Source organism: Gorilla gorilla, chromosome 7 (assembly GCF_029281585.2).
Source record: "Gorilla gorilla gorilla isolate KB3781 chromosome 7, NHGRI_mGorGor1-v2.1_pri, whole genome shotgun sequence".
NCBI classification, from domain to species: domain Eukaryota; kingdom Metazoa; phylum Chordata; class Mammalia; order Primates; family Hominidae; genus Gorilla; species Gorilla gorilla.
This window is the reverse complement of record NC_073231.2, coordinates 26,383,814-26,410,679: the sequence shown is the minus strand read 5'-3', so window position 1 is coordinate 26,410,679 and position 26,866 is coordinate 26,383,814. Positions and strand designations below refer to the sequence as shown.

General features: G+C 55.1%; 1 protein-coding gene across 2 annotated transcripts in view; it reads right to left on the bottom strand.

The window, feature by feature from the left end:
* Positions 1-1,971: 1,971 nt before the first annotated feature.
* The window catches only part of BMP1 (bone morphogenetic protein 1), a 47,410-nt gene continuing 22,515 nt past the window's right edge, over positions 1,972-26,866 (bottom strand). Inside the window, exons 9-20 of one of the 2 annotated variants that reach the window (XM_031013848.3) lie at positions 22,135-22,237; positions 20,112-20,228; positions 19,697-19,842; positions 19,368-19,563; positions 18,700-18,825; positions 17,461-17,621; positions 16,881-17,061; positions 12,375-12,500; positions 7,326-7,453; positions 6,791-7,004; positions 4,612-4,862; positions 1,972-2,705 (exon numbers count right to left, since the gene is read on the bottom strand). In XM_031013848.3, the coding sequence (XP_030869708.1) occupies positions 2,571-2,705; positions 4,612-4,862; positions 6,791-7,004; positions 7,326-7,453; positions 12,375-12,500; positions 16,881-17,061; positions 17,461-17,621; positions 18,700-18,825; positions 19,368-19,563; positions 19,697-19,842; positions 20,112-20,228; positions 22,135-22,237 (1,884 nt within the window). In that variant the 3' untranslated portion in view covers positions 1,972-2,570. Of the gene's footprint in view, positions 2,706-4,611; positions 4,863-6,790; positions 7,005-7,325; positions 7,454-12,374; positions 12,501-12,820; positions 13,186-16,880; positions 17,062-17,460; positions 17,622-18,699; positions 18,826-19,367; positions 19,564-19,696; positions 19,843-20,111; positions 20,229-22,134; positions 22,238-26,866 lie in introns of those variants that run through there. The other variant, XM_031013849.3, reaches the window with a different exon arrangement.

The following is a 26,866-nucleotide window of genomic DNA, read 5'->3' as shown; positions in this document are numbered from 1 at the left end:
CACCATCTTGTCTTCCTCAGCACTCTCTAGCCTCCGTCCTCTGAGTGTTCCTCCTCTTCCTCCCTGTCCTCTTCCTCTTTGTCCTCCCCCTCCTCCCTCTCTATCAAATGGACACCCTTATCCATGCTTCGGGCTGCCTCCTGCCCAACTGCAAGCACTTGCGGGAGGACATCTGGGCATCCAGACAGGCCTGTACCCCTGCTTCTTGGCTGACCAGGGCAGAAGATCCAGAACTGCCATGTGGACCTCCTCAGCGGTCTTCAGGATCTTTGTTCACTCCATGGGGTGGGTTGGGAGCGCCCACGGTGGCTGGGGCTCCTGCCCTGCTTCCGTTTGGGTGTGGGTGCTCTCCGAGATACTCTGTGCCGAAGCTCCCCTGGCTGGGTCTACCCTGGACCTAGGGCACTACAGCCCCTTGCCTACCTCTGAAGAGGGGCCTACGGAACATCTGGAGGGCTTGCTGGCGTGGGTTCTTGAGTTGCTGGAAGAACCCATGTTTGTGGGTGATGGAGTGTTGAGACGTGTGCCAAGGTGGCTGCATGAGTTATCCTGAGCCTGCCTCTAGCTGGGGGTTGCTGTCCATAAGGACCCTGTTTGGGGTGGGGGACCCAATCTATCTCTGTGGGCTGGAGCCCCTGCCTGGACGGGGTTATGACCCTGGCCTGTGAGCTGGGACTGCGGTCCTTTGAGCTTCCGAAGGACCCAGGGGGCTGGTAAGGAGATCTATGGCCACTGACTACCAACTCCGTGGCAGAGCTCATGCCAAGTGGGTGGGCAGTGTCTGGGTGAGATGCCCAGGCAGCTCCACCAGTGTAGAGGTTTTTCCATTCTGTCATGGCCCTCCAGGCTGTCCTGAGCCTCCCTTTCAGAGGAAGCAGCAGCAGGGAGGAGTGGCTGTGACATCACAGCCTGTGACTCTACTGGCGCAACAAGCAGTAACCCCTCTGGGCACCTCTAGCTCTCTCTCAGGGCCCTGGGGCCACACTGGTGGTCAGGCCTCGAGGAGACAGCTACAGCCTGAGCAGTAGAGCAGGTGGGCTTCCTGGAAGAAGAGGGCCCTGCGTACACATCCAACACTCACAGTGTGCCTGCTTTCCACTGATACCTTCTGCTTAGAGGGCCAAGATGGAGTCCCCCATGCCAGGCTGCTTCCTGGGGGTGGGGGCCCCTGCAGGTCCAGACAGCAGGCCGCCCAGCTCTCTCCGGACCCTGGGAGCAGCCAGCCCAGGCATAAGAGCCAGGGCTGCCCTGGGCTTTCTTTCCTTTTGAGATCCATGTAGAGAGAGGGGAGAGAGGGAACTGAGATGTGGTTTCTCCTCCTGGCCTCTGGGAGGTACAGGTCTGGGATGGGGAAGCGGGGTGTGCGACGGCAGGAAGGAGGAAGCCAGACAAGACATAGATTTGGGTCACCTGGGAAGTGGGGCCAGAGATGGGATGTTTGCTCAGTGGCCGCTGAGTTCTGGCTTTGTCTCCACGAAGACAGGGGGATCCATGGGGACCAGCACTCAGCATCTGACCGGCAGGAAGGCAGGCACCAGGGGCCAACTGGACCTGTCCCAGCCGATGTGGGTTTTCTGGCCCCCGTGTGCTCACCTAGGTGGACACCCTTGCAGCCCACCTGCTCCTTCCCTAGATGCAGAGACAGAAAACCTAGATGGACAGACACCCCTGACCCCTTTCACATCCTTCTTCCCTCCCCACCAAACAGCCACTTTATGGAATGTTCCACCCCTCCCCTCATGTGGGAGGACCGCAAGCAGTGCGTGTGGTGTGTGTGCGCGCTGTGATGGGTGCCTGCGAGTATGCGTGCCTGAGTGTGAAATTACACCCTTGGCAGCCTGGGATCAGAGGAGGGAAGGGCAGCCCGTGATGCCAGGTGCCCTGGCTGCGTGCCAGCCTCCACAGCAAGCCCATACATCTGGAACATGATGGCCCCGCCCCCATGGCCCAGACAGCATCTGGCACAGGATATTGGCTGTAACACTTTCGGTTTATTGGCTGCGGTGCCCTGGTGTGGCTGACCGGCCACTGGGCCTGAGAGAAGCCCTGTCTTGTTTCTCCATCCCCTCCCCATCGGCTCCCCACAGTGGCTCCTGGGGGACATGCACAGACACTTGTGCCCCAGGAAACTGGGGTGGTGGAATGGGGGCTCAAAATAAAACCAAATCGAGGCTGGAGCAGGGGTGGGAAATGAACATTACAATGAAAATAATGCCCCCGGCGATACACAATACAGCGTGTAGAGACACAGGGATGGCGATGGGGTCCTGCTGACATTCCCTCTTGCCACCAGGCAGGGCCCCCTAAGAGAGGAATGGTGACTTCGAAATGTCTTGTGGAAGCTCTGCTCCCTGGCCCCAGCCCCTTGCTGGTGGGGGGGTTGTGGGGAAGTGGCTTATGCCGGAGTCCAGTTCCCCCACCTCCTATGGACAGTCTCACCAGGCCATTGGCCCTGCAGGTCCTGGGGCCGGGGGGAGAGGGATGGTGCGTCGCCTTCTGCCCACACCCACTGTCCAGTCTAGGCGACCAAGGGCAGCAGGCTCCGGTCCCCGCCCCTGCTCAGGCAGTGGTCACTTCCTGCTGTGGAGTGTGTCCTGGAACTTGGTGCTGGTGTATCGCAGGTGGAAACCTTTTTTGGTGATGGTGTCATCCGAGTGGAACTTCACCAGGACAGAATCTCCCGCCGAGTACACCTCCTCAGGAGGCTGGCAGAGAAAAGAGATGGGGTAAGGTGGAGGAAGAAGGGCTGGGGCTGCTGTCCTGCCTCCCCAAGATCCCCAGCTTTGAAGGGCAGGAGGCTCCCAGGCAGCCACCAGATTCTCCCCACCCCTTGAAGCATGGGGCTTCTTGCTGGTTTAATGAGGAACCTGGGGAGGGGAGGAGGCGTGGGCCGAAGAGAACTAAGTTCCTGTAAACCCAGCTCTGCTGTAACTACTAAATGAGTTGTGTAGTCTCAGGCAAGCCACCTCCCATCTCTGGGCCTCACTTCCCTCAGCCACAAACAGGAGCAAAAGGTCTCTGCTCTCCATGCCTAGGAGGGGTGCTGGGGAAAAACAAAGGACTGCACTGATGTCAAAGTATTTTGCAAAGGGAGGGAGTTCTTTGAATGGCATCACTTCCTGCTGTCCCAGTGGACTCTTAGGGAAGATGGCACAGCCACTTCTCTGCTGGAGTGTGGAGGAAGTTTTGGAGAGAAGCACAGTGCCCCCCAGACCTGGACTCTGCCATCCCTACCCCTTGCCCTGCCTCTCCTCTGGCACCTGGCCAAGGTCTGCTCCCGAGCCCTTCTTAGGTGCCTCCTGCAAGCCTACTGAGTGAGGTCAGCCGTCAGAGCATCGGACGTCAACACCCTGGCCTTCCAGGCACAGAAGAAATCATTTCTGAGAACCTTGAGGACATTCCGAGTAGTTGTGCCAGGAGGCCCTGATCCTTCCCCAAGTTCCTTCCGGTCAACTCAGCCTGGGGGAGGTCTCTGGAAGAAGACACCTGGGGACATCCGATTTGGTGTGTGATTCAGAAGAAAGAGCAAAGAGGGGAGGGGACACTAGCCTGGCAGCCAGGGGACACCAGGGCAGCCAAGCTGCTTCAGGCTCCACCTTGTCCCAGCCCCTGCCAGCCACACGAGGGTTGAAGCTCTGCTCCTGGGGGAGGTTCAGCCAATGCTGGGTCCAGCAGCTGCTGCAGCTTCCAGGAGCTTTAACCCTTCCTGGGGCACCCAGGCTGCCTGGAACACAGCCATGAGATAGGCAAGGGGACAGGGAGGTGACAGGAGGGACAGTGTGTTTGAAAGTGCATGCAAGTGGGTGTGCCAGTGTGTGTGTGTGTGTGTATGTGTGTGTGTGAGAGAGAGAGAGAGAGAGAGGGAGAGAGAGAGAGAGATGGGTAGGAAGACTGTCTCTTTGAAGCCCTCAGGAAAGCACAAAAAAAAAAAAAAAAAAAAAAAAGAAGAGGCAGCTGCAAGCTCTTACAGGGAGGAAAATAAATCCTCCCCACAAGGCTAGCCCATGTCCTTAGGGAAAATCCCATCAAGCCTACTTTTGCTCATTGTCTCTGAATGTGCCATTTTATGGACCAAGAAGCAGTGCCCAGGGGCCACTGGGACAGCAGCAGCAAGAGCTTTGGGACAAGCTGGCCTTTCATCAGGAGGAGAAACTGGTAGAGGAAATGACAAGTGTTTATGGCTCCGGCAAAAGGACTGGTGAGGGCCACTCCGCTCAGGCCCCCTGTCCCCGGCTCTGGTGCCAACCTCTGCCCCCCATTCCAGGCCCTGGTGGGCTGCCTTGGAGGAGGGGTAAGGAAAGGAGGGACAGAGGAAGCTCCATCCACTGCAGGCCGTGGCCAACTGGTTCTGAGGCAGGCCTGGGTCAGAGGCCATAGGAACTTCTAGGTTGCCCAGAAAGGACTTGGTTTCCTAGGTCGGGGATGGGGCAGTGTCTCTGAGTAGCCCCAACAAGGCTGGGCTTCTGGGCTCCCTCAGAGGGCCACACGCATGCTGCACTCAACTTCCGGGGCCTGTGTGGGCGCTAGGTCTTGGAGACTGGGATGAGAAGGGTGGAGGACAGTGTGGGGCATGGGGCATGGGGCCAGGAGGGCGAGGGGTGGGGGCCTCACCCCTGAGCCACAGTAGCGCCCCAGCCTGGGGGCTGTGCTGTCGTAGCCGTCGAAGAGCTCCATGTAGTCATAGCCGCAGTCGGTCTCCTCCTCCACCTCAAAGGTCTGGAACACGAGCTCCACGCCGTAGCCTTCCTCGGCCACAATGACCCACTCACAGTCCACACCCCCAGGGTAGTTGTTGTCGCCAAACTGGGCGTGGGAGTAAAGGTCCTTGGTCTTCACATCTGCCCGTACCTGGCCCCCACACTCTGTAGGGGACAAGAGTGGCCACCAGCCCTGAGCACCGCAGGTGCCAGGCCCCCTGGCACACTATGCCATGGCATGCCCTCACGGCAGGATGGAGGCCTGGATGAAGGCCACGAGGCCAGTGATGGGTGGGTGGGGGCCTGGCCCAGAACATTGCTGTGCTGCCCCATCTCTAAATAAAGGGACCTTGGCCCTAGGCTGAGGGGGACAGGAAGTGAGGCTCACCGAGAGGAAGACAGCATGGAGCGGTGGCACGAGGTACCACACACTTTGTCTAAAGAGGGCATTGCTCATTTTCTCCAGCTGATAGCTGTCATGGAAGAATGTGGGCCCAATGTCGCCACAGCTTCCATTTTCAAGAGAGAAGCCTTACATCTGGGTTTTATGTGAAAACTCCTAACTTTTAAGTGTTGGCTCACATTTTTAAAAAAAAACACAGTGTGGCCCAAACATAGCAGGTCTGAGGGCCAGATGGAGTTCCGGGCCTCCGGTTTGTGACCCTGTGCTGGGAGGGGCAGAGGACAGTGCATGGGGCCACCCTCCTCCCCAGGCCCTCAGGCCTTTGTGCACCTGGCACTCAGGTCTCCCTAGAGGAGGTGGGGAGAGGGCCGGACGGGGCTGGGTCAGGGACTGAGTTGAAGGGGAAGGGGGGAGGCTGTGGACCATCAGCTCTGGGGATGCCCTGACAGGTGGCTTAGGACCCAGGAGGAGACTGCAAAGCTCCCTCGTGGCATCCTTGGTCTGGCACTCAAGGCATCCCCCTGGACTCCAGCCTTTCTCTGCAGCCACATCATTCCCACAACCTGCTGTCCTCACACACCCGTTGCTTCGGCCAAATTAAATGACCTGCTGTCACCTGGGCACACTCTGGGCTGGGCTGGGGTTGTGTCTCTGCCTGGGCACCTCCCCCTGCCTCGAATGCCTCTACCAACACATGCCCAGTTAGGCCGGGGTGCCTTTCTTCCTGCCTGGCTCCCGCTTGGGCTCATGCTGTCACGGGCGGTGCCTGCCTTGTCTCTCTCCTGGACTGCGAGTTCCTAGTATGGGGTGGGGGGCAGGGGTGAAGGGCTCATGCCTGATTCAGGCCACGTGCCCCTTAGTCCTCTCGCAGAGTGGAGCTCAGTTCATGGCTGCTACATAAACAAGCAAGTGAAAGCCGAGCAAGCCCCTCAAGGGCTGGGATCTTTGCTTGGTCTGTTTCTGGGACCTGCATTTAGGATGCCGCCTCATCCATGCTACATGTCAATAAGTATCAGGAGAATGGGCTGGGCACGGTGGCTCACGCCCGTAATCTCAGCACTTTGGGAGGCCAAGGCAGGCGGATCACGTGAGGTCAGGAGTTTGAGACGGCTTGGCCAACATGGCGAAACCCTGTCTCTACTAAAAATACAAAAATTAGCTGGGCATGGTGGCAGGCTCCTGTAATTCCAGCTACATGGGAGGGAGGCTGAGGCAGGGGAATCGCTTGAACCCAGGAAGTGGAGGTTGCAGTGAACCGAGATCGAACCACTGCACTCCAGCCTGGGCGACAGAGCAAGACTCCATCTCAAAAAATAAAAAATAAATAAAAATAAAAATGAAAAATAAACATCAGAGAATGAATAGAGTATATTTCAGGGTTGGTGTGTGGCTGGGCTGCTGCAGTGGCCTGCGTACGCTCAGGGGGACCTCTGGGGGCTTTCCTCTCTGTCTCTGAGTTCCCTAACCTCTCCTGCCCATCATCATCACTGCCATCCTAACCCCTAACCACACCCTCCTATCCCTGCCCCCCAGGCCTGGTTCTCAGGACACAATGTTTGCATCACCCACAACCCTGGCCCTGGGTCGCAGGGCTGTCCCTCTGTACCTTCATACCCACATTGAAACCCCCGACTCTACCCCAGTCTTGGAGACCAGGCTCAGTGAACACTCCCACAACCAGTGACAGTACCTGTGGCGTGGGAGGCCTGGAAGCCCTTTCGCTGGACCGAGTTATCTGAGTAGAAGCGCAGGAACATGCGGCTGCCTGTGGCCAGGACGGGCTCGGGCTTCTTGCTCCCACAGAAGCGGCCGAGGACGGGGGCCTTGGCGTCTCGCCCGTCGAACACCTCTAGGTGGTCGTAGGCACACTCAGGCTGGGACTCGATGTCCATCTCCATGAAGGTCTAGGGGGATGAGGAAGGAGCACAGATTAAAAATTTGGCTGGAAGGCAGGTGGGGCAAGGATGAGGGCCCCAAACCTAGGCCTCACAGATACCCATGGGAGTGGCCACAGCTGGGGATGACAGTGAAGGAGGGCCCAGGAATAGGGCGAAGGCAGGGACGCCCCTAATTTATACTGGGAAAGGGGCCTCTGTCCAGGCCAGACTTGGGGTCTCCTGGGGATGGCAGACCTCTGGGCTCAACCTGCAGCCTGTGTGGCTCTGGGCAGTGCCTCTGACCGAGGGCGGCCACAATGCATAAGGAGTGGGGAGGGGACCCCTTACCAGCTTGACCCGGTGCCCGGGGGTGCTGGAGATGGCCCACGTGCACTCCTTCTTGCTGGGATACTTGTCAGGCCAGTTGGGGCTGGTGATGGTACCACTGGTGGATGTCACCTTGTGGTCACAGCCGGCTGCAGGGAAGCGAGTGACGGAAGGGGATAGAGAGGGACCCCAAGCTCTGATGCCTCCTGTGGGGAAGGCCCTTCCCTCCTGCCCCGCCTTTCTTCCATCTCTTGTCCCACTTATGAACTGGATGGCAGGCAGGCATCGTTTCTTTTTCATGAGGTTACTGTGTCTGGGGAAAATCTAGCTGCCCGATTCCTACAAAAGCCTTGAGTGAGGCCTCACATGGCAGCACTCATGAAGCAGCCATCGCAGGCTCCCTGGACAACCCCCAGACCTTTGTAGGTGTTGGGCCACAGGGGTCATATCACCTGTGCCTCTCCATTTTTCTTTCTTTTTTTTTTTTTTTGAGATGGAGTCTCGCTCTGTTGCCCAGGCTGGAGTGCAGTGGTGTGATCTCGGCTCACTGCAACCTCCACCTCCCAGGTTTAAGTGATTCTCCTGCCTCAGCCTCCTCAGTATCTCGGATTACAGGCGTGTGCCACCATGTCTGGCTAATTTTTGTATTTTTAGTAGAGACGGGGTTTCGCCATGTTGGCCAGGCTAGTCTCAAACTCCCGACCTCAGGAGATCTACCCACCTTGGCCTCCCAAAGTGCTGGGATTACAGGCGTGAGCCACTATGCCCGGCTAATTTTTGTATTTTTAGTAGAGACAGAGTTTCACCATGTTGGCCAGGCTGGTCTCGAACTCCTGGCCCCAAGTGATCCACCTGCCTAGGCCTTCCAAAGTGCTGGGATTACAGGCGTGAGCCACTGCACCCGGCTGACCTGTGCCCCTTCTTGAAGCTGTCATCTACTGATCTCCAGCAGCCTGGACAGTCACAGGGGACTTTGACACCTGACTCAGTTCTCCCCACCCCCACTCCTGCTACCCTCCCAGGTGAAGTCAACAGACATATAACGGTCCACCCAAGACGGCCTCTCAGTTCCTTGAGGGCTTTGTCATCATCCACTGTTTCTCCACATCACAAACACATCACCCCTCTGTGGCCACCTCCTGTTCCTTTGGGGTGCTCAGGACCTCACCTTCCTGACCATGGTCGTTTGGCTTTATTAAAAAACAAAAACAAAAAACAAAAATGGGTCCTCACTTTGCTACCCAGGCTGGAGTACAGTAGTGCGATCATAGCTCACCATAGCCTTGAGCTCCTAGGCTCAATTGATCCTCCCGCCTCAGCCTCCCAAGTAGCTGGGACTACAGGCATGCCACCTGGGTAATTTTGTTCATTTTTACTTGTTGTAGAGATGGGGTCTCACTATGTTGCCCAGGCTGATGTCAAACTCCTGGTTTCAAGCGATCCTCCTGCCTCAGCTTCCCAAAGTGCTAGGGTCACAGGCATGAGTCACTGTGCCTGGCTGGCCTCTTAATTTTAGAGAGACCTCCAGGGTCTTGATCTTTCTATTCTCTCCCAGTATTTCCTCCTCGATTGACTTAACTGACTGCAGGGCTGACCACCCAGCCTGCTCCTCTGCACCCTGCGTGGCCCTGCATCCCCGGCTCTGCACAGCACTATCTTAGAAAACCCCACCTGTGGCTCCAGCCTCACCTGGGCCCCCAGACCACTTGATACTCTTTGGATTGGCCTTTACCAGCTCCATCTCTCACCTCCTTAGTAACTGCTGCAAACATCCAGCCCCCTCCTCAAGCCACTGTGTCAGCTCCCAGTGGCAGACCACCTCTCTCCTACCTCCTGACAAAGCCAGGGCCTTCCACCATGAATGGCTTCAACCTCTGAACTCCGACCTGCAAACCCACCTACCCTGCTACCCTGCTGCCCTGAAGCCTCAGAGCAAGTGTCCCTCCTCCCCGTCAGGATGGACTGCCCTTCTGGGAGGTGCAGCTCATTGCTGCCCACGCCTGGGAACCCTCACACCACAAATGATCCAGCCTCACGCTCTCACTCAGCTCTGCAGCCTCGGAACCTTCACACATCCTGAAAGAGCTCTCCCAGGCCCCTCCAGGTACAGCCCATCTCTCTCCTTTTCTTTCCAGCTCGCCTTCGAGAACACTCACTATGGCCACACTCTGACTGCAGGTCTCCTCAATCCACGGCAATCTGACTTCTGCCTCTGAAAAGCATGGCTTCCCCAACTCAATTTTTTGGGGGGGGGGGGGGCGGGGTGGGGGGGACAGGGTCTTGCTCTGTTGCCCAGGCTGGAGTGAAGTGGCGCAATCCTGGCTCACTGCAACCTCCGCCTCCCAGGTTCAAGCGATTCTTGTGCCTCAGCCTCCCAAGCAGCTGGGACTATAGGCTTGCGCCACCACACCTGGCTAATTTTTTGTATTTTTAGTGGAGACGGGTTTTGCCATGTTCCCCAGGCTGGTCTTGAGCTCCTGAGCTCAGGCAATCTGCCCCCATCAGCTTCCCAAAGTGCTGGGATTACAGGCATGAGCCACCACGCCCGGCCCCAACTCAAATTTACAAGCTGATGATCATTATTCATGATGACGTTATTGGACAGGTTTCACTCGGGGAAACAGGCGGCCAGGCACTATGACTGGTGGGGAAAAGGATGGGCAAGATACAGCACGAGGGCCCGGAAAACAGGGCCCTCTCAAGTCCCTGGTAGAGGCAGGTGAAGCTCCCGTCTACCCACACTTGAACCGTGAGCTGTCACCATTACCCATCGGTGGGTTCGCACAGCCCCCTGCCCTCCCTCTTTGCGCTCTGGCCTTCCATGCCCCCTGTGTTCCTTGCACGCCCATGTCTCTCCCCAGCTGGGCTGCAATCTCTGTGGGAACAGAGGGGTTCCTGTCTTGAATCCCCTACAGATCTTTGCATAGTGCTGGGTCCTCCGTAGGAATCAGGAAATGCTTACAGATCTGTAATTAACCTATCACCTGAGTAAGAAACAACACGTGCTTCTAAGGTGAATCAGCAGATGGAAAGGTAAACAGGCCATCTTCTCCAGGAGCTTCACCCCGGTCCTGGCTATCTTGTGGATTCTGTTCTTTATCAAACCATCTTTTTACACAGGGGAGTACAGAGACAGAATTCAGTTTAGACAATATCAGTATAAGGTCCCCTCTAGCTACTTCCATGACTCAGGAACTGTGTATTTGGGAAGCCTGAGGTCACAGGGTTGGAAGCCCTCGACTGTCCACTGGTTCACTGTTGAGGGCTTCGGTTCTGTTTCTGCTTGTGAGCAGCTCGTCTGTTTATACCTGGGTTGTCAACCTAACCAGGGTGGGAAGAGTCACTTGCCAAGCATGGTGCTAAGGGCTCAGAGCCATGTCTATAAAGCTTAGTACCCTGCAAGGTAGGTATCATTTTTATTATTTTTTATTTTTTGAAACGGAGTCTTGCTCTGTTGCCCAGGCTGGAGTGCAATGGCATGATCTTGGCTCACTGCAACCTCCGTCTTCCAGGTTCAAGCAATTCTCCTGCCTCAACCTCCTGAGTAGCTGGGATTACAGGTGCGTGCCACCATGCCCGGCTAATTTTTTGTATTTCTAGTAGAGACGGGTTTTCATCATGCTGGCCAGGCTGGTCTTGAATTCCTGACCTCAAGTGATCCGATCGCCTTGGCCTCCCAAAGTACTGGGATTACAGGCGTGAGCCACTGCACCTGGCCTATCATTTTTTATCGTTTCATGGATGAGGAAACTGAAACACAGAGAGGTTGAGTGACTCACCCAAAGTCCCACAGACGTTCAATGGTAGAGGCAAGTCTGTGTTGTGCTGCTGGGATTGGACACACCCAGCAGGCAAGTGCCACAGTGGAATCCCTGACTTAGAGCGGGCCTGTGAGGTATCAAGTCCCAGGAGGTATTAGGGGATACTGGTGATGCCATGAGAGCTGTTTTTATTTTGCTTTATTTATTTATTTATTTATTTATATTTTTATTTGTTTTTCCCACTCTGTCACCCAGGCTGGAGTACAGTGGTGTGATCTCGGCTCATTCAGCCTCAGCCTCCCCAGACTCAGGTGATTCTCCCACCTCAGCCTCCAGGGTAGCTGGGACTATAGGCGTGCACCACCACATCCAGCTAATTTTTTGTATTTATTGTAGAGATGGGGTTTTGCCATGTTGCCCAGGTTGGTCTTGAACTCCTGGGCTGACGCAATCTGCCCACCTTAGCCTCCCAAAGTGCTGGGATTACAGGTGTGAACCACCGCACCGGCCTATTTTACTTTATTTCTAGTTTAAAAACCTGTTTAAAAGTAAAATAGAGACAGAGTCTCACTATGTTGCTCAGGCTGGTCTTGAATGCCTGAGCTCAAGCGATCCTCCTGCCTCGGCCTCCCAAAGTGCTGGGATTACAGGCATGAGCCACCGTGCCCGGCCTAGAGCTATTTTTAAACGTGTGCAGGGCTTCACTGCCAGGAAGGCAGTGACCCTGTTCTGACCATCCCCAGGGGTTATAAGTGTGACTGATAGTGGTAACAGATGCCATTGTACTTGCGGTGAGCCAGGCCCTGCTTGGGGCCCTTCAAGCTCCCAATGCCTCTCTGAGGTGGGTACTATTATTATTATCTACATTTTACGCAGGAGCAAACCAAGGCACAGAGAGGGTCAAGGAGTCACTCAAAGGCACACAGCTAGTGAAGCGGCAGGGCTGGGCCAGGCCACCTGGCTCTGGAGGCTGTGCTCTTACCCACTATCCTTTCTTGCCTCTGTGCCGGTAGGAAGTCACAAAGAGACTTAGACATGGTTTTAAGAAGCACAAACTAGAAAAGTCTGAAAATGAAGCCTCAGAGCAGCCGTGAGCTCCTCCTCTCCTAATGTGGGCAACAGAAGTGAGCGTGTGGCTCCGACATTGTGGGAGGAGGATCTTTGTACCAGGTGGGTGGGGGAATGACGGGGCCTTAGAGATCACTCAGGCCCCAGAATCTAAACGGAGGCTGATGGAGATGACCCTCTGGCCTTCCACTCCCAGCAGTGGGTCCTTCAAGCCCAGATGCCCCTGGCATGCAGCCCGTACCTTCTTTGCAGTCGTGCTTGTTGTCATGGAGGACGAAGCCACTGCGGCACTGGCACTCATAACTGCCGAATGTGTTGATGCAGTCCTGCTGGCAGCCGCCGTTATCCTTGGAGCACTCGTCCTTGTCTGCAGGGGAGCAAATAAGGGCAGACACTGGGTCTGTGCAGGGTTGAGGTTGGGATGCCCCAGGGGAAGTGGAGGCCTGGCTGGACTTTCTCCCACTGGGACAGAGCAACAGCTGGCAGAGCTGGCCAGGCCAGGTGGCTGGGAGTGGGAGGCCAGGCGACAAGGGGGTCCAAAGGGGCACTGCATCCAGCAGGACCAGCTGAGCAGGGCCCAGCTGTGGGGAGAGGAGGACGGGGGTCCGAGCGGACCAGCATGGGTCACCATTACCTGCTTACTGGACAGATGGACAAGTGGAAAAATAGACACATGGACAAGCAGACTGCAAGAGAAAGGAGCAGGACGCAGGGGTCCCTCTTTTACTTCACAACAGGAAATGTCACAGACACCATCAAAATGGGAAGGGGTAGGGCACGGGGAAGGGTCCCTGGTCCGCGGACGGGCACAGTGGGGAGAAGAGAGCACCAGTTCTGTCCGGCCAGAGGGAGGTGGGCCGGAATGGCAGAGTGGAGGTGGGGGGTTGGTGGGCACCGAAGCCCCCATCCCATTCCGTCCAAGGTGAGGTTCCTGAGTAACAAGGGGTCCGGGAGGCCTGGCAGGCCTCACTGGGGGGTCCGGTTTCTTTTCTGCACTCGGAATTTGAGCTGGTGGGGGCGTCCCCGAGGGGGCTGCAGAGCTGGCCTCTTTTCTGAAACGAGAGAGAGAAGGAGAAAAGGGACCAAGGGGTGGGGGTGGAGGGCAGGGACCAGGGAGGGACAGCAGTGAAAACCAGACCCAGGGCCTCTGAGGTGGATCTGAGGGGCAGGGTGGGGCGGGAGGGCAGGCGGACACACATGCGGGGTGGCCATGTCCGGGCGCATCCAGGGCACGGAGGGCTGGGTTAGCAGGGGCAGGAGGCACAGCGACGGGACAGAGACAGAGCCTGTGGCAGGAGAAGGCCTGGAGGGTTGGCACACGTAGCCCACTAGGCGTGCATTGCATCAGGGAAGGAGAGAACTGGGGAGTCATCGGTAGAGGGGAACAGTACTTGGGAAGGGCTGGGGAGAGCTCTGCTCTGGCTCTCATTCAGGCGGCGACATCTACAGAGTGTGTTACAGACACACACACTCACAAATACACCTGCAGACCCAGTGCATGGATGTACCGTCACCCAAATGTGGCAACACAGGTGCTGGTCCACAGGCACACACATACATGTGCACACGGTACACACTACCCACACACGCACAGACACACAGCTCCAATCTCCAACACACCACGCAAATACAGATACAGACACAGCCAACCACATACGCATCCTCACTTGCCCGCCCAGCCTGTGTACAGGTGCATACAAAGAATACACACTCTGCATTCCCACCTATGTGTGAAGAGGCAGGCACAGATATCAACGCACACACAGGCACAGACACACCCAGGGACAGGACACATCTGCACACACAGGCGCACGGACACCTGGACATGGATACAAAGTCACGCTTAAAGGCAGAGATGTAGCTCATTAGCAGATGGCTCATAGAGGATCAACGGCCACGTGTCACAGACCCACGCATGCACTCACACGATGAACACACAATCTGTGCCCCAATGCACAGAAGTGCACATGGTCACAGGGGTGTGTGTGCCACAGCCACATACACTCAGGTCTGTCTGTGGTCACTTGGAGGATGGTGTGCCTGGCATAGAAGCAGGCATATCCAGGGAAGATGAGGGATCCAATGGACCCCCAGAATTCCAGAGATGAACCATGAGGTAGAAAGATGTCTGCTGGCACTGAGCTGGCCAGGTGGGGGTCTGTGCAAGGGGGCCTATTCCTGATCCCCATCAGGACTGGGGCCCAAGCGCTGGAACATGGGCTTCCAGAAGGCCCTGCTTCTCCAACCCAGGATCAGGTAGGTTAGACCCCTAGGGGCCATGGGAACCAGGCCAAGAGGTGGAGTCCCCAAGTCCTTCCCAAGGTTTCTTGCTCAGTTAACACATCAGAGGGGGCCTGATCGAGAGCCCTCCATGAGCTGCCTTTGAATCAGCCCTGCAGAAAATGTGGGGGTGAAGGGCACCCTCTGAGCCATCCTGGGGTTCACTGAGGACAACATCTCCAGTGACTGTGCTAGAAGCTTTGGGGGGCCCAGCTTACGGACTGAGCAAAGCCTTCGCTCCACCCCTTCCTCACATTTGTGCCCTAGAAACCTAGTCCAGTGCCTGGTACACAGCAGGGGTAAAATTACACCTGCCAAATGCGAGTGAACGGGTAAGTGAATGGCTGGATGAATGAGTGGGGGAAAGTGAGTCCTGAGGAAGGCTGCTTCAGTGTCCGCGGCAGGAGTGGGCAGCCTCACCTGGGAGCTGGGGGGAGCAGGTTGCAGGGGGGTGGGGTGGAGGAGGTGGGCATGGGCCCAGGCAAGGAGATGGCACTCACCCTACAGTGCCCAAATGCCCCGGAAGGTGGCAGGGGTCAGACTGAAGGTCTTCAGGCTCTTTCTTCTCCTTCTTGGCTTAGGGTCTCCTCGGTGGGTGTCCCAAAAGTCCAAATAGCTCCCCTCCTGGGGGGCCAGAGTCAGATGCCCCGGGCCCTGAGGGCTGAGCCTCGATGCCCCCAGTGGGGGTCCTCTGCAGGTTTCTTGTGCGATGGGGCAATGTGTGTGCACATGTGTGTGTGTGTGGGCGTGTGTGTCTCCGTGCAGGGCTGAGGGTGGGGCGGGCACAGTGTCGACCGGGGCATGGGGGCAGAGCAGTAACTCCAGGCCTGATACATGTGAGTGTCGGTCCCCTGCCCCCTCCAAGACTGGAGCAACAGAAGGGCAGGAAGAGACGAGAGTAAGCAGGTAATGGTTTCCCGGGGCAGAGCCTGCCCCAAGTGGGTGTTACATCCTCTCAACCCTCTGGTGAGCACCTCTTAGGAGTCCCAGGTGGGCACAGGGAAGGAAGAAATTGGTCTGGCATGGGGAGGGTCTCAGCAAGCAGGGGTTGGGGGCAGGAGGTCAACGGGCCACTGTAAGCAGAGCAGGGTGGCTGGCAGTGCCAAGCAGGGAGCCAGTGCAGGGGCAGGTGCATGGCATCCGGGGGTCAGGCAGGGGTGCAGGGCAGCCACAGAGGGGGCTTGAGGATGCAGGACCCTGGGTGAAGGAGGGGAGAAGGAAGGCAGCATGGACTCGGCCGTGGGCATCCTGCCTTCCTGCCTATCCCCTGTCCGGCCCAGCAGGCAGACCGGGAGTGAGGATCCATGGGCCTGCTCCAGCCAGACCCTGACCTCCCTGTCTCCCCTGCTCAACTCCACTCCTGCCCTTCACTGCATGGGCCTGGGTCCTGTTACCTCTGGAGACCACCAGCTACCTTACAGCCTCACCCCAGGGTGAAGGGCTGAGTGATTCACAAAGAAGGGGAGATCTCCAGGACCCGGAGGATCAGCTGAGAGAGGCTGGGCCAGGGGCTACTGATCACCATTGAGACCACCTGAAGATGGGGCCATCAAAGGCTCAAATGAGGCCAAGGGACTGGAGCCCAGGCCTTAGGTGGGGCAGCTGTCAATCAGCATGTGCTAATTGGATCTGAGTTCCCGCCCACCGGTGCAGGGGAGCCCCAAGGCTTTGGTATTGAAGGAAGCAGGTGACTCATCTTTCTCCTTTTTAAAAAAATTTTTAGAAACAGGGTCTGGAGTGAGTGACGAGATCATCGTTCACTGCAGCCTCAAACTCCTGGGCTCAAGCAATCCTCCTACCTCAGCCTCCTAAGTAGTTGAGACTACAGGCACACACGACTACACCCTGCTAATTTTAAACTTTTTTATAGAGATGGGGTCTCGCTATGTTGTCTAGGCTGGTCTTGAACTCCTGGGCTCAAGTGATCCTCCTGCCTCGGCCTTCCTGAGTGCTGGGATTACAGGCGTGAGCCACCACGCCCGGCCACGACTCATCTTTCTGAAGGCCCCAGTGTGAACCTATTTGGCGTGTGCAGGGCCTGATTAGAAGTCTGCCACTGCCAGAGACTCTGCTCCACACAGTCCAAGGCAAACACCTGTCTCTCCTCCATCCACCCACGTTCTTGAACTGCCTGTTCCTAGGACCTGCCCTCTCCCAGGCCTTGGCTTGCATAGCTCCTGACACCTGGAATATCCCCTTCTTCACTTCTGGGTGCTGATTTCTGAATGCTTATGTTCTGCCCATCCTCAGGCCCCAGTCATTACAGTCCTGAGGGCTCAGGAATAATGGGATTTGGATACTGGAAGGGCTGGCTTGATGGGAGAGTGAAGTGGTGGGGAGCAGGGGGCAGACTCTGCCTGCCTGGCACCAGGGAGGGCTGGGGAGTACGGGGGTGCAGGGGCAGGGAGAAAGGGAGCCCTGTTCTCCGAGGAGAGGCAGGGCTAGGAGCTGGGCAGTCCAGGGATACCTGAGAAGAAGTGGGCCTTGAAGCCCTTTTTGGACACGGTGTTGTCGGACTTGAACTCCACGCGCATGTTGTTGTACTGGGAGGTGATGACCTCGGGCTTCTCAGAACCACAGAACTTGCCATGCAGCTTGGAGTCGGCTGTGAGTCCACTGCGCACCTCCACGAAGTCGTACTTGCACACCTGCAGGGAAGCCCAGCTCCAGGCCCGCCTCCTCCAGGAAGCCTCTCTTGACTACTCCTGCCCTCGGGAAGCTCTCTGTTCTGCACATCCTTTAGCCCTGACTTAGCTACACCCCCTCACTGGATCCTCCTGTACTCGCCAAGCCAGCCCTAAGCCTTCCCTTGCTCCACACGCCTCCCTAACTCCATGTCCTTCCTCCCACTTGCTACATGTCCCCCCGTCCCCTTTGGGGCCCTCCCTGCTGGGCCTCCTGTGCTTCCTGAGCTGGGAGCAGTCTCTCCTCGACATTCGCAGAGTGTTTCTGCCGGGCCCCCTCTCAGAGGACAGGAAGCAGGCACTGAGCTGAATGCCCACGCCTCACAGCTTCCTGCCCCACCTCAGACCCTGGTGGGCACTTACATCATTGCCCTCTGTCTCAAAGAAGTCAAACTGCAGGGAGATGCGGTACTGGGTGGGGGCCACCAGCTGCCAGATGCAGTTCTTGTTCGGGGGGTACTCCTTGGGCCAGCCTGGGCTGGTGATGGAGCCGTTGAGTTTGGTGAGGAATCCGCCACAGGCAGCTGCGGGGACAAGGAAGGTGGCATCATCTGCGGGGAGCCCCTGCCATGGGGAAGGGCTGAGATGTGGGCTGGGATGCAGTAAGGAGAAGACGGGGAGCCTGTGGACTCCCCAAGGCTCAGGGACCTGTGTCTGGTCCCTCTGGGGCGGACGGGAGGAGGCAGGGTGGCCTGGGTGTCCTCAGGGGTGAGCCTGTAGGGAGGAGTGGGGGAGCTAAGGGGTCATAAGTGTGGCCATTTCTATCTTCTCTGCAAATGAACAGGCCAAGGTCCTCCAAGAGGGAGTGAGTGGGAATAAGGGGCTCAGGGAAAGCAGTTCAGGGAGGGGCGGTCCTGGGAGGTGCAGGAAAGGGAGCAGCTCGGGGGCACAGCAGGATCGGCCTAGTGAGCTGGAGCCATTAGCCTCGGAGTGCTGCCCTCAGCATCTCGGGACCATGCGTGGAGAGGCGGAAACAGTGTCTGTCCCACAACAGGGGTTTCCCAACCTGTAGATCATAACACCCTGGTGGGTGGTGATATCAATGAGCAAGTCAAGATGGTCATTTACAGAAAAAACCCCAAAACACCCCAAGAATGAAAAAACAAACCCAAAGCCAGAATGCGGCCTACGGGGGGACAGTGTGTTCTCGGGGTTGCAATGTGACATGTGTTTCTTATCCATGAGCTATGAAAAGAGTGTTGGGGTATCCATCTAGCTTTTCCAAGAATGGGTCTGTCCAAGAAATCTTGGCAGTGACTCAAGCCTGTGATCCCAGCACTTTGGGAGGCCGAGGCAGGAGGAGTACTTGAGGCCAGGAGTTTGAGACAAGCCTCGGCAACAAAGTAAGACCTCATCGCTACAAAAAAAATTTTTAAATTAGCCAGGCAAGGTGGTGTGCGCCTGTAGTCCCAGCTACTTGGGAGGCTGAGGTGGGAGGATTGCTTGAGCCCAGGAATGGGAGGCTATGGTGAGCTAAGATTGAGCCACTGTACTTCCAGCCTGGGTGACAGAGCAAAAGCCTGTCTAAAAAAAAAAAAATTCTGGGCAGGTGGGCTGGTGCCAGGGAAAGAACAGGGTCGGAGGCAGTCTGGGGGCACTCACCCTCACAGCGGCGCTTGTCTGGGGCCAGCTCGTATCCGGGGTCACAGCTGCACTTGTAGCTGCCCAGGGTGTTGAGGCACCGCTGCTCACAGCCCCCGCGGTTGGGCCGAGAGCACTCGTCCACCTCTGTGGTGGGAAGGAAAGGGTGTCACAGACTCCAGGCATTCAAGGGAAGAAGTTGGCTGTGAGCCTCACTTGTCCACTCAGCCCCAAGACCCACCCAGCTCCCCGATGGCTGGAACCCCACAGAGCCTTCCTTCGGAGCACATGGACTGGGCTGGTATCTCTCACATGCTGTTCCCTGACTAAGGACCCCTCTTTCATTTCTCCTTCAATCCTCATGTGAAGCCTGTGGTGGAGGGACTGTTACTGTGCCCATTTTACAGATGAGAAACTGAGGTTCAGGGAGAATATCCTGCCCAAGGTCACACAGGTAAAAAAAACCTCCAACTGCCTTTTTTCCTCCCCAAATCATACAGCAGGTCCTGCCTCTAATCCACATTGGGGGACATCTTCTCCCCAGCTAGCCCAGAGCTCCTTAAGGGCACGGCCCTGGGATCTCACTGGTATCAATATGCCTCCTGGAGTCTCCGTGTTGAATGAGTGAGTGAAGAAGGGATGAAGGTCACGAGGCACCTTGGGGCAGGGGAGAGTAACAGAGGAGGCACCTTTGAAAAAGTTGACGGCAAAGCCCGCTTTGTTAATGGACCCGTCAGAGACGAACTTGAGCCAGAGGCGGCTGGACGTGCTCTTGATGTCATCAGGCTTCTCATAGCCACAGTAGCGCCCGATGAGGGTGCTGCTCTCACTGTGCCCGTCGCGCACCTCCAGATAGTCGTAGGCACAGCTGTCGTGGCGCTCAATCTAGGGGTCGAGGCTTCATCAGTGGAAGGGGCTCTGGCTGCCAGAGACCCACCCCTGGGAGCCCAAAGAGAGGCAGCTGTCCCAGGGAGTAACTGCGGGATTCAAAGGTCAGATCACAGGGCCACTGACCCACCTCAAAGGACTGGAATGTGAGGCCCACGTGGAAGCCCTCAGACACCTGGATCCGCCAGATGCAGACTTTGCTGGGCCGGTAATCGTCTGGGTAGTTGGGCGATTGAATGTGGCCATAGTCCTTTTTCACATCACCCCCGCAGATGGCTGTGGGGACACAGGATGGGGTGGGAAGGGGTGGTGAGTCAGCATGTTTGCCCTGCTAGGGAGCTCTTTTCCCCACTCCTCCAGTCCCTCCCATGTCCCCCAGCTTTTCAGTTCCCCACCAAAGCCCCAGTCCCAGGCAATCCCATCATTATCTCTGCTTCTTCCCTTGGGAACCCACAATCTTGCCCCTCAGGTGCCAGGAGGGAGTTGTTTTACCATGCCCAGAGACCTCCTATCTGACTCCTCCCGCCCGCCGCCTTCCTCAGTACCTTCGTAGACTGCAAAGAAGCCCTTTCCAACCCAATTGCTGCTGCTGCGGAATTCAACCCAGAGGCGGCTGTCAGTGGAGACGATAGGCTCAGGGAGTTTGGACCCGCAGAAGCGGCCTGCACAGACAGTGTGGATGGAAGAGTGGTGAACCCTGAGGACACCCCCTATAGAGGCCCCACCTCTCCAGGAGGCTTGGGTGCTTGGGCCCTGATCTGTGGCCACCCTACTTCACACATTCCCAAGACTGTACACCCTCCGGTTGGCTTCTGTCTGGTCCAAGGTCCAACTTGGCTTTGGAGAGCCAGAGACCACTTGAGGGATAGGATATGAGTCTATTTCTAGGAGGAAAGGTAGATCTTTATTTTTCATTTTATCTTATTTTATTTTTTTGAGATGGAGTCTCGCTCTGTCACCCAGGCTGGAGTGCAATGGCATGCTCTCGGCTCACTGCAACCTCTGCCTACTGGGTTCAAGCAATTCTCCTGCTTCAGCCTCCCAAGTAGCTGGGGCTACAGGCATCTGCCACCACACCCAGCTAATTTTCACATTTTTAGTAGAGATGAGGTTTTGCCATGTTGGCCAGGCTGGTCTCGAACTCCTGACCTCAGGTGATCCACCCACCTTGGCCTCCCAGAGTTCTGGGATTTCAGGTGTGAGCCACCGTGCCTGGCCAAGGTAGATCTTTATAATGTCCAACTATATATGTGTTCTATTTACCTTTCTAAAGAGCATATTACCATCATTATTTGCCTTTTCTTATTTGGTCTTTATGCAAAGAAGAGATCAAATAAGAAATAAAATCAGAAATATAATCAGAAATAAACATGGCTTTCTTTACACATTACAAACTGCCCTCACAGACATGTTTTTATTTGGTCAAATGCAAGGGATGCCCCAGGACCCTAAATAAATCACAGAATCTGGGGACTAGCTCACAAAATGTCCACTTTGAAATAAAAATGAATAAGAATCAACATAAGTGAATGAGGTCGGCCATCTGTGGAATTCTTTGTAGTCAAGAATCAACTAGGAATGAGTTGTGTGTTCCTAATAAGGCCGGTGTTTCCCAACATTCAGCAAGGGACAGAGGGTGCTGGCCCAGGAATGTAAGTTATGAAAAAGAAACTCCCATCTTGGAAAAACACTAACACGTCTGCGAAAGGAAGTGTTGTAAGGACAGCTGCTTTGAGTGACCAAAAAGAAATATTTAAATATCGGAAACTGGGGGGAAGATAGAGGTTAGCAAGATCCGTCTGGCTGTTTTAGGTATAGGCTGAGGAGAAGAGGTTCTGTTGCCAAAGAGTGGTCCTGAGCTCCTTACGATCACGTCCACCTAGGAGGAGATTCACACGGCTCCTCGGGCTTGCTGCAATACCCTCTAGGATCTCCTGCCTCCCTTTGCCCTAATTCTAGGTTCATTAAAGCACCTTCTGTTCTGTGCTTCTGACCCACTTACTCCCACTGACTCACCTCCTGCCCCCTACCCTCCTCGGGACAAAGTATCCTATGCAGACAAGGTCGGGCCACGGCGCCCAGTGTGCAGCCCTCGGCAGTGAGTTAGGAGATGGGCTGGCAGGTTATGATGACTCTCTTTTGAGCCAGGCTGCACTGTGGGCACTCAAAAACCAGAAGGGCAGATAGAAAAAAATAGTGGAGCCTCTGAAAGTGCCCAGATGAGGAAGAGAGCCTGGGGCCACGGGGATGCGCAGAACAGCCTGTCTGTCTCTCTCAGTCAATTCTGATGACTCCTTGCACCCGTGGGGTGACAGCCAACTTCACAGGGAGGCCCAGAAGCCTGGACTGGGTACTCTGAAGTCCAGATTGAGGACAGGACTTGCCTGAAGTCATGCAGCAAGTGAGTAATGCAGCTATCTGGGACTAATGATGCCAGGACTCCTGGCTCCCACACCAGGATGTCATCCCTGGCCAGTGTTGGGCCCTGGAGGGGGATGAAGAGTGTGATGAGGGTGGCTCAGAGAGGGAATCAGCATGGAGGGGGCAGGGGGTGGCTGGTGCCGTTACCTCGGAGGGGCGCCTTCCTCCAGAAGCCATCTCGGACCTCCACATAGTCGTACCAGCACAGGCGGCTGCGGTACAGGTCCAGGGACGTGAAGTTCAGGATGATCTAGGGCAACAGGGGAGGAAGAGGGTTAAGCTGTCCCGAACATTGCACCAGCCCTCTGCCAGCCCCATGATGACCACCACCCGCCTTACGCGAGGCAGGTCCCCGTGGGCGAGAGTTAAGGGGCTCCCAAAAGGAGCTCCTGGCACAGAACCGCCCCTCCTCCACAGTTGTCTGTGTATGGTCAGCTTTCTTCCTAGAAGGCCCAGGAGGGGAAGGAGACGTCACTTTGGGTAGGACCCCTGGCTCCAGCTCTCTTCATAGTCAATTAGATAACGCAACCCACAATATCTTCAAGAGGAACTGGTCTCTACAGTGGTAGGAAGGGCCAAGGGCTGCGTGAGGGTACTGGAGGGTCTGAAGTAGGGACGAAGGGTCCCAAGAGGAGAGGCAAGGGGAAAGAAGGGCTGAGTCACCAATCATCACTTTTTTTGTTTGTTTGTTTGTTTTGAGTCAGGGTCTTGCTTTGTCACCCAGGCTGGAGTGCAATGGTACAATCACAGCTCACTGCAGCCTCCACCTCCCAGGCTCAAGCCATCCTCTGACCTGAGCCTCCCAAAGTGCTGGGATTACAGGAGTGCGTCACTGTGCCCAGCCCCATCATCATTTATTGAGTGCTGATTCTGGGCAGGGGGACACACTAACTGCTGAAAGGACACCAGATCTGAATCCATCCCTGTCCTCAAGAGGCTCCAGGCTTAGGGAGGGATGAGACATACGCATGAGAAAGCTCGGACCCCAGTCACAACAGCCTGGGTGTGAATCTCCACTCTGCATTTCCTGCTGTGAGTCATTAAGCAAACCACGCAACCTCTGAGCCTCTGCTATGTCCTGCGTGCAATGGGGAGAAGAGTCCCTACCCTGACATCACACTTCCAAGGCACAGGCACTGTCTGTCCTGAGCACCTCATTTCAGGCTCCAAGCTCAGGAAACGCTCGCTCGCTACTGGAGGAATGTTACATCTTGGTAAGTACCAATCCTCCTTAGGAGGTGGGCATTTTAACAGGTAGAGAGTTTAATGGCTTCCCTCCACTTCCGGGGGGAAACCACTTCCTCGGTAGGTCCCAGAGTGGGCCCAAAGCCTGCCGTGTATTCAGAGTTCCAACAAGTAGGGATTCCAGGGATGTGTTCACTGTGACCTGCGAGGCCAGTGCAGCGGACACATGATGGTTTCAGGGGTCTCCCGCTCTGGGAGAGCTGGGTTCTCCGCTAGAGAAGGGGACAGTCTGCCTCCCTTGTACCTTCTTGGAGAGTTAGAGGCAGAGTGGAGGCCAGGATGAAAAAGATTCCAAGGTGGGCACTGGCAGTGGCTGTCTGTAGCCAGCATCAACGCTAGTCGGGGAGGAGCTCCTGGCTCCTGGTCACTCTGACATGGGCCCTATCAGAATACCCGGTGATTCCAATATCCGCCTAGAGGACCCTTCCCACTTCTTGGCCGCTCAGTTCTGCGACCTCCTCTCTCCACCTCTCTATACCTTCCCGGCCACACACCAACATGTCACGCCGTGCAGGCCGGCTTCATCGAGAATTGTCTGCCCCTCCATAATCTCAGTTTCAAGGGCCCCACTCTCCATTCAGTTTCCAGCCTTTCCGTCAGTTCTCATCACTGCGACCTTCAACCCACTGCACCCAGGGCAATGCCACTGCCGGTCACCCCCATCTACTCTCTCTCCTTACCCAGCTTAGCTCCACAGCCCATTCTTTTTCTTCTATTCTTTTTAAAAATTCATATATGAGTTTAACTATATTTATTTGGGGGACCTTTTATTAATTGTGGTATTCTGTGATATAATTGAGTAAGATCATGTTTTTGAAAAGCACACTATAGGCCAAGCGCGGTAGTTCACTCCTGTAATCCCAACACATCGGGAGGCCAAGGCAGGTGGATCACTTGAGGTCAGGCGTTCAAGACCAGCCTGGCCAACATGGTGAAACCTCATCTCTACTAAAAATACAAAAAAAATTTAGCCAGGTGTGATGGTGGGCACCTGTAATCCTAGCTACTCAGGAGGCTGAGGCAGGAGAATCGCTTGAACCTGGGAGGCAGAGGTTGCAGTGAGCCTAGATCATGTCACTGCACTCCAGCCTGGGTGACAGAGGAAGACTCTGTCTCGAAAAAAATATAAAATAAAATAAAGAAAAGCACACTATATATTACTCTTGGTTATTATTATCATCATCAAAAGTTATTGTTACTATTATAAGTCCTGGCATTTTGAAACTCTGAAGATGCAAGTCCATTCTAGCTCTTGCGAGGGAGTAGATGGCGTCTCATTACCAAATGTGGACCAGGCATGGTAGCTCACACCTGTAACTGAGCACTTTGAGAGGCTGAGGCAAGGGGATCGCTTGAGTCCAGGAGTTTGAGACCACACTGGGCAACATAGTGAGACCCCCATCTCTAGAAAAATTAAAAAATTAGCCAGCTATGGTGGCATGTGTCTGTAGTTCCAGCTACTAGGAAGGCTGAAGTGGGAGGATCCCCTGAGCCTAGGAGGCTGAGGCTTCAGTGAGCCAGGATTGCACTGGCTCACTGAATGGAAATTTGGTTTTATTATTTATATAATATATATTACATAATATATAAGATATATATGTATATGTATATGTATATGTGTGTGTGTGTGTGTGTGTGTGGGTGTGTGTGTGTGTGTGTGTATCTCTATCAATAGAGACCTCAGGGGGCAACTGAATAATTAAATTGAGAGAAATCAAGACGATAGTATTCTAAGCAGCCATAAAAATGACTGAGTGCTGGCATGGAAGGGCGACCACAATTCATTGCTGAGTGCAAGGTATGTTGCAAAAGACCATATACGTGTGCATACAATTTCTTTTTGACTTGTATATATATACATACATATATACTCATCCATGCTTACATGCACATATATACCTAGAAGGGTCTGGAAGGAGACACCAGAAAGTGTTACCAATGCTTAGTCACCTCTGAGGAGTGGGATCTGGAGGAGGGTCAAGGGGAGAAAATTCACTTGTTATTTTATGCATTTCTAGATTGTTCGAAAAGTTTACTGTGTGCATATGTTATTTGTATATCTAACAAACAACAAAAACAAGAGTTGCTGGGTGGAAGAAGGGATGCAGAGGGCCGAGTGAGGGCGCTCTGGCTCCTGACTCACACCCTCCACCACTCCTCCACGTGGCCTCCCTGGGCCTGCCAAGCCGTTCTGCTCAGCAGCTGTGCTGAGGACAAGCGCCCGCTTTCCTTCATCCTTAGAAGCAGCCTTGGCTCTGTCTGGGGAGGATGATGTCACAGCTGCTGAGGAAGAAATCACGCCCAGCCGGCAGAACCCCAGAGAGCCCACCCGAGACCTCCAAAGAAGTAGGAGGAACCAGAGGTCACATCGCTCAGGAGGAAGAAACCTGCATTGGCCAAGAGAGGCATCCTACAGAGAGGCCCAGTGATGGCTATACTGAGACCGGAGGTGTCAAATTAAGAGTTGTACTGGCTTCTGTCGTGTGGAAACAGCTGTGCTCTGGTGGCAGGGGCAATGCCCTTTGCCAGAGAAAACCTGGCCTGCCCCACCGCTTCCGGGCTGGTGACTTGGGCCTGTGGCTCGGCTTCCTTAAGGCTCGGCTTCCTTAAGGCTCGGCTTCCTTAAGGCTCAGTGTTTTTGTCTGAAATTGAGATGGGGCCGGGTGCGGTGGCTTATGCCTGTAATCCCAGCACTTTGGGTGACTGAGGCGGAAGGATCGCTTGAGCTCAGGAGTTTGAGACCAGCCTGAGCAATACAGTGAGACCCCATCTCTACAAAAAAATTTAAAAACTTGCCGGGCATGATGGCGCGTGCCAGTGGTCCCAGCTACTCAGGAGATGGAGGTGGGAGGATCACTTGAGCCAGGGAGGTCCAGGCTGGAATAAGACATGATCACACCACTGGGCAACAAAGCAACTCTGTCTCAGAAAAAAAAAAAAACAACCCAAAACTGGAAATGATCATAATGGCTCCGCTGGGGATTTGGGAGGATTCAATGAGATATGGGGTACAGAGTCTCCTGGTGCACCCCGAATATAGGAAATACTCCTCATGCTTGCTGCATGCTGGCAGGGGAGAAGTAACAGGACACCTCTCTTCTGGCCACAGTGTGCCAGTTAAACATATTGCCCCTTGGTGACTCACTGTCTGGCTTCAATCTGACCTTGCTGCATGATCTTTACGCCCATCAACCAGTTCCTCTGTGCCTCCGTGTCCTTATTTCTAAGAGGGTAATGATGATACTATCTGCCTCCCAAGACTTAGGGGAGTTCAATTCATATATGTGTAAAATTTACAAGTGCCCAACACACAGTAAGCACTCAATAAATGTTAACTTTGCTAGTAGAATGAAGTTTGCTTAAGATTTTTTGGTATTTGGAATGGCTCAGACTAGAATCCTGGAATTAGAGAGAAATAGCGTCCCTGGGGAAGTGGACCAGGATTTCCTCATTTAAAAAGATTAGGGGCTGGGGGCCAGGCACGGTGGCTCACGCCTGTAATCCCAGCACTTTGGGAGGCCAAGGTGGGCGTATCATGAGGTCAGGAGATCAAGACCATGCTGGCTAACACGGTGAAACCCTGTCTCTACTAAAAATACAAAAAAAAAAAAAAAAAAAAAATTAGCCCGGGGTG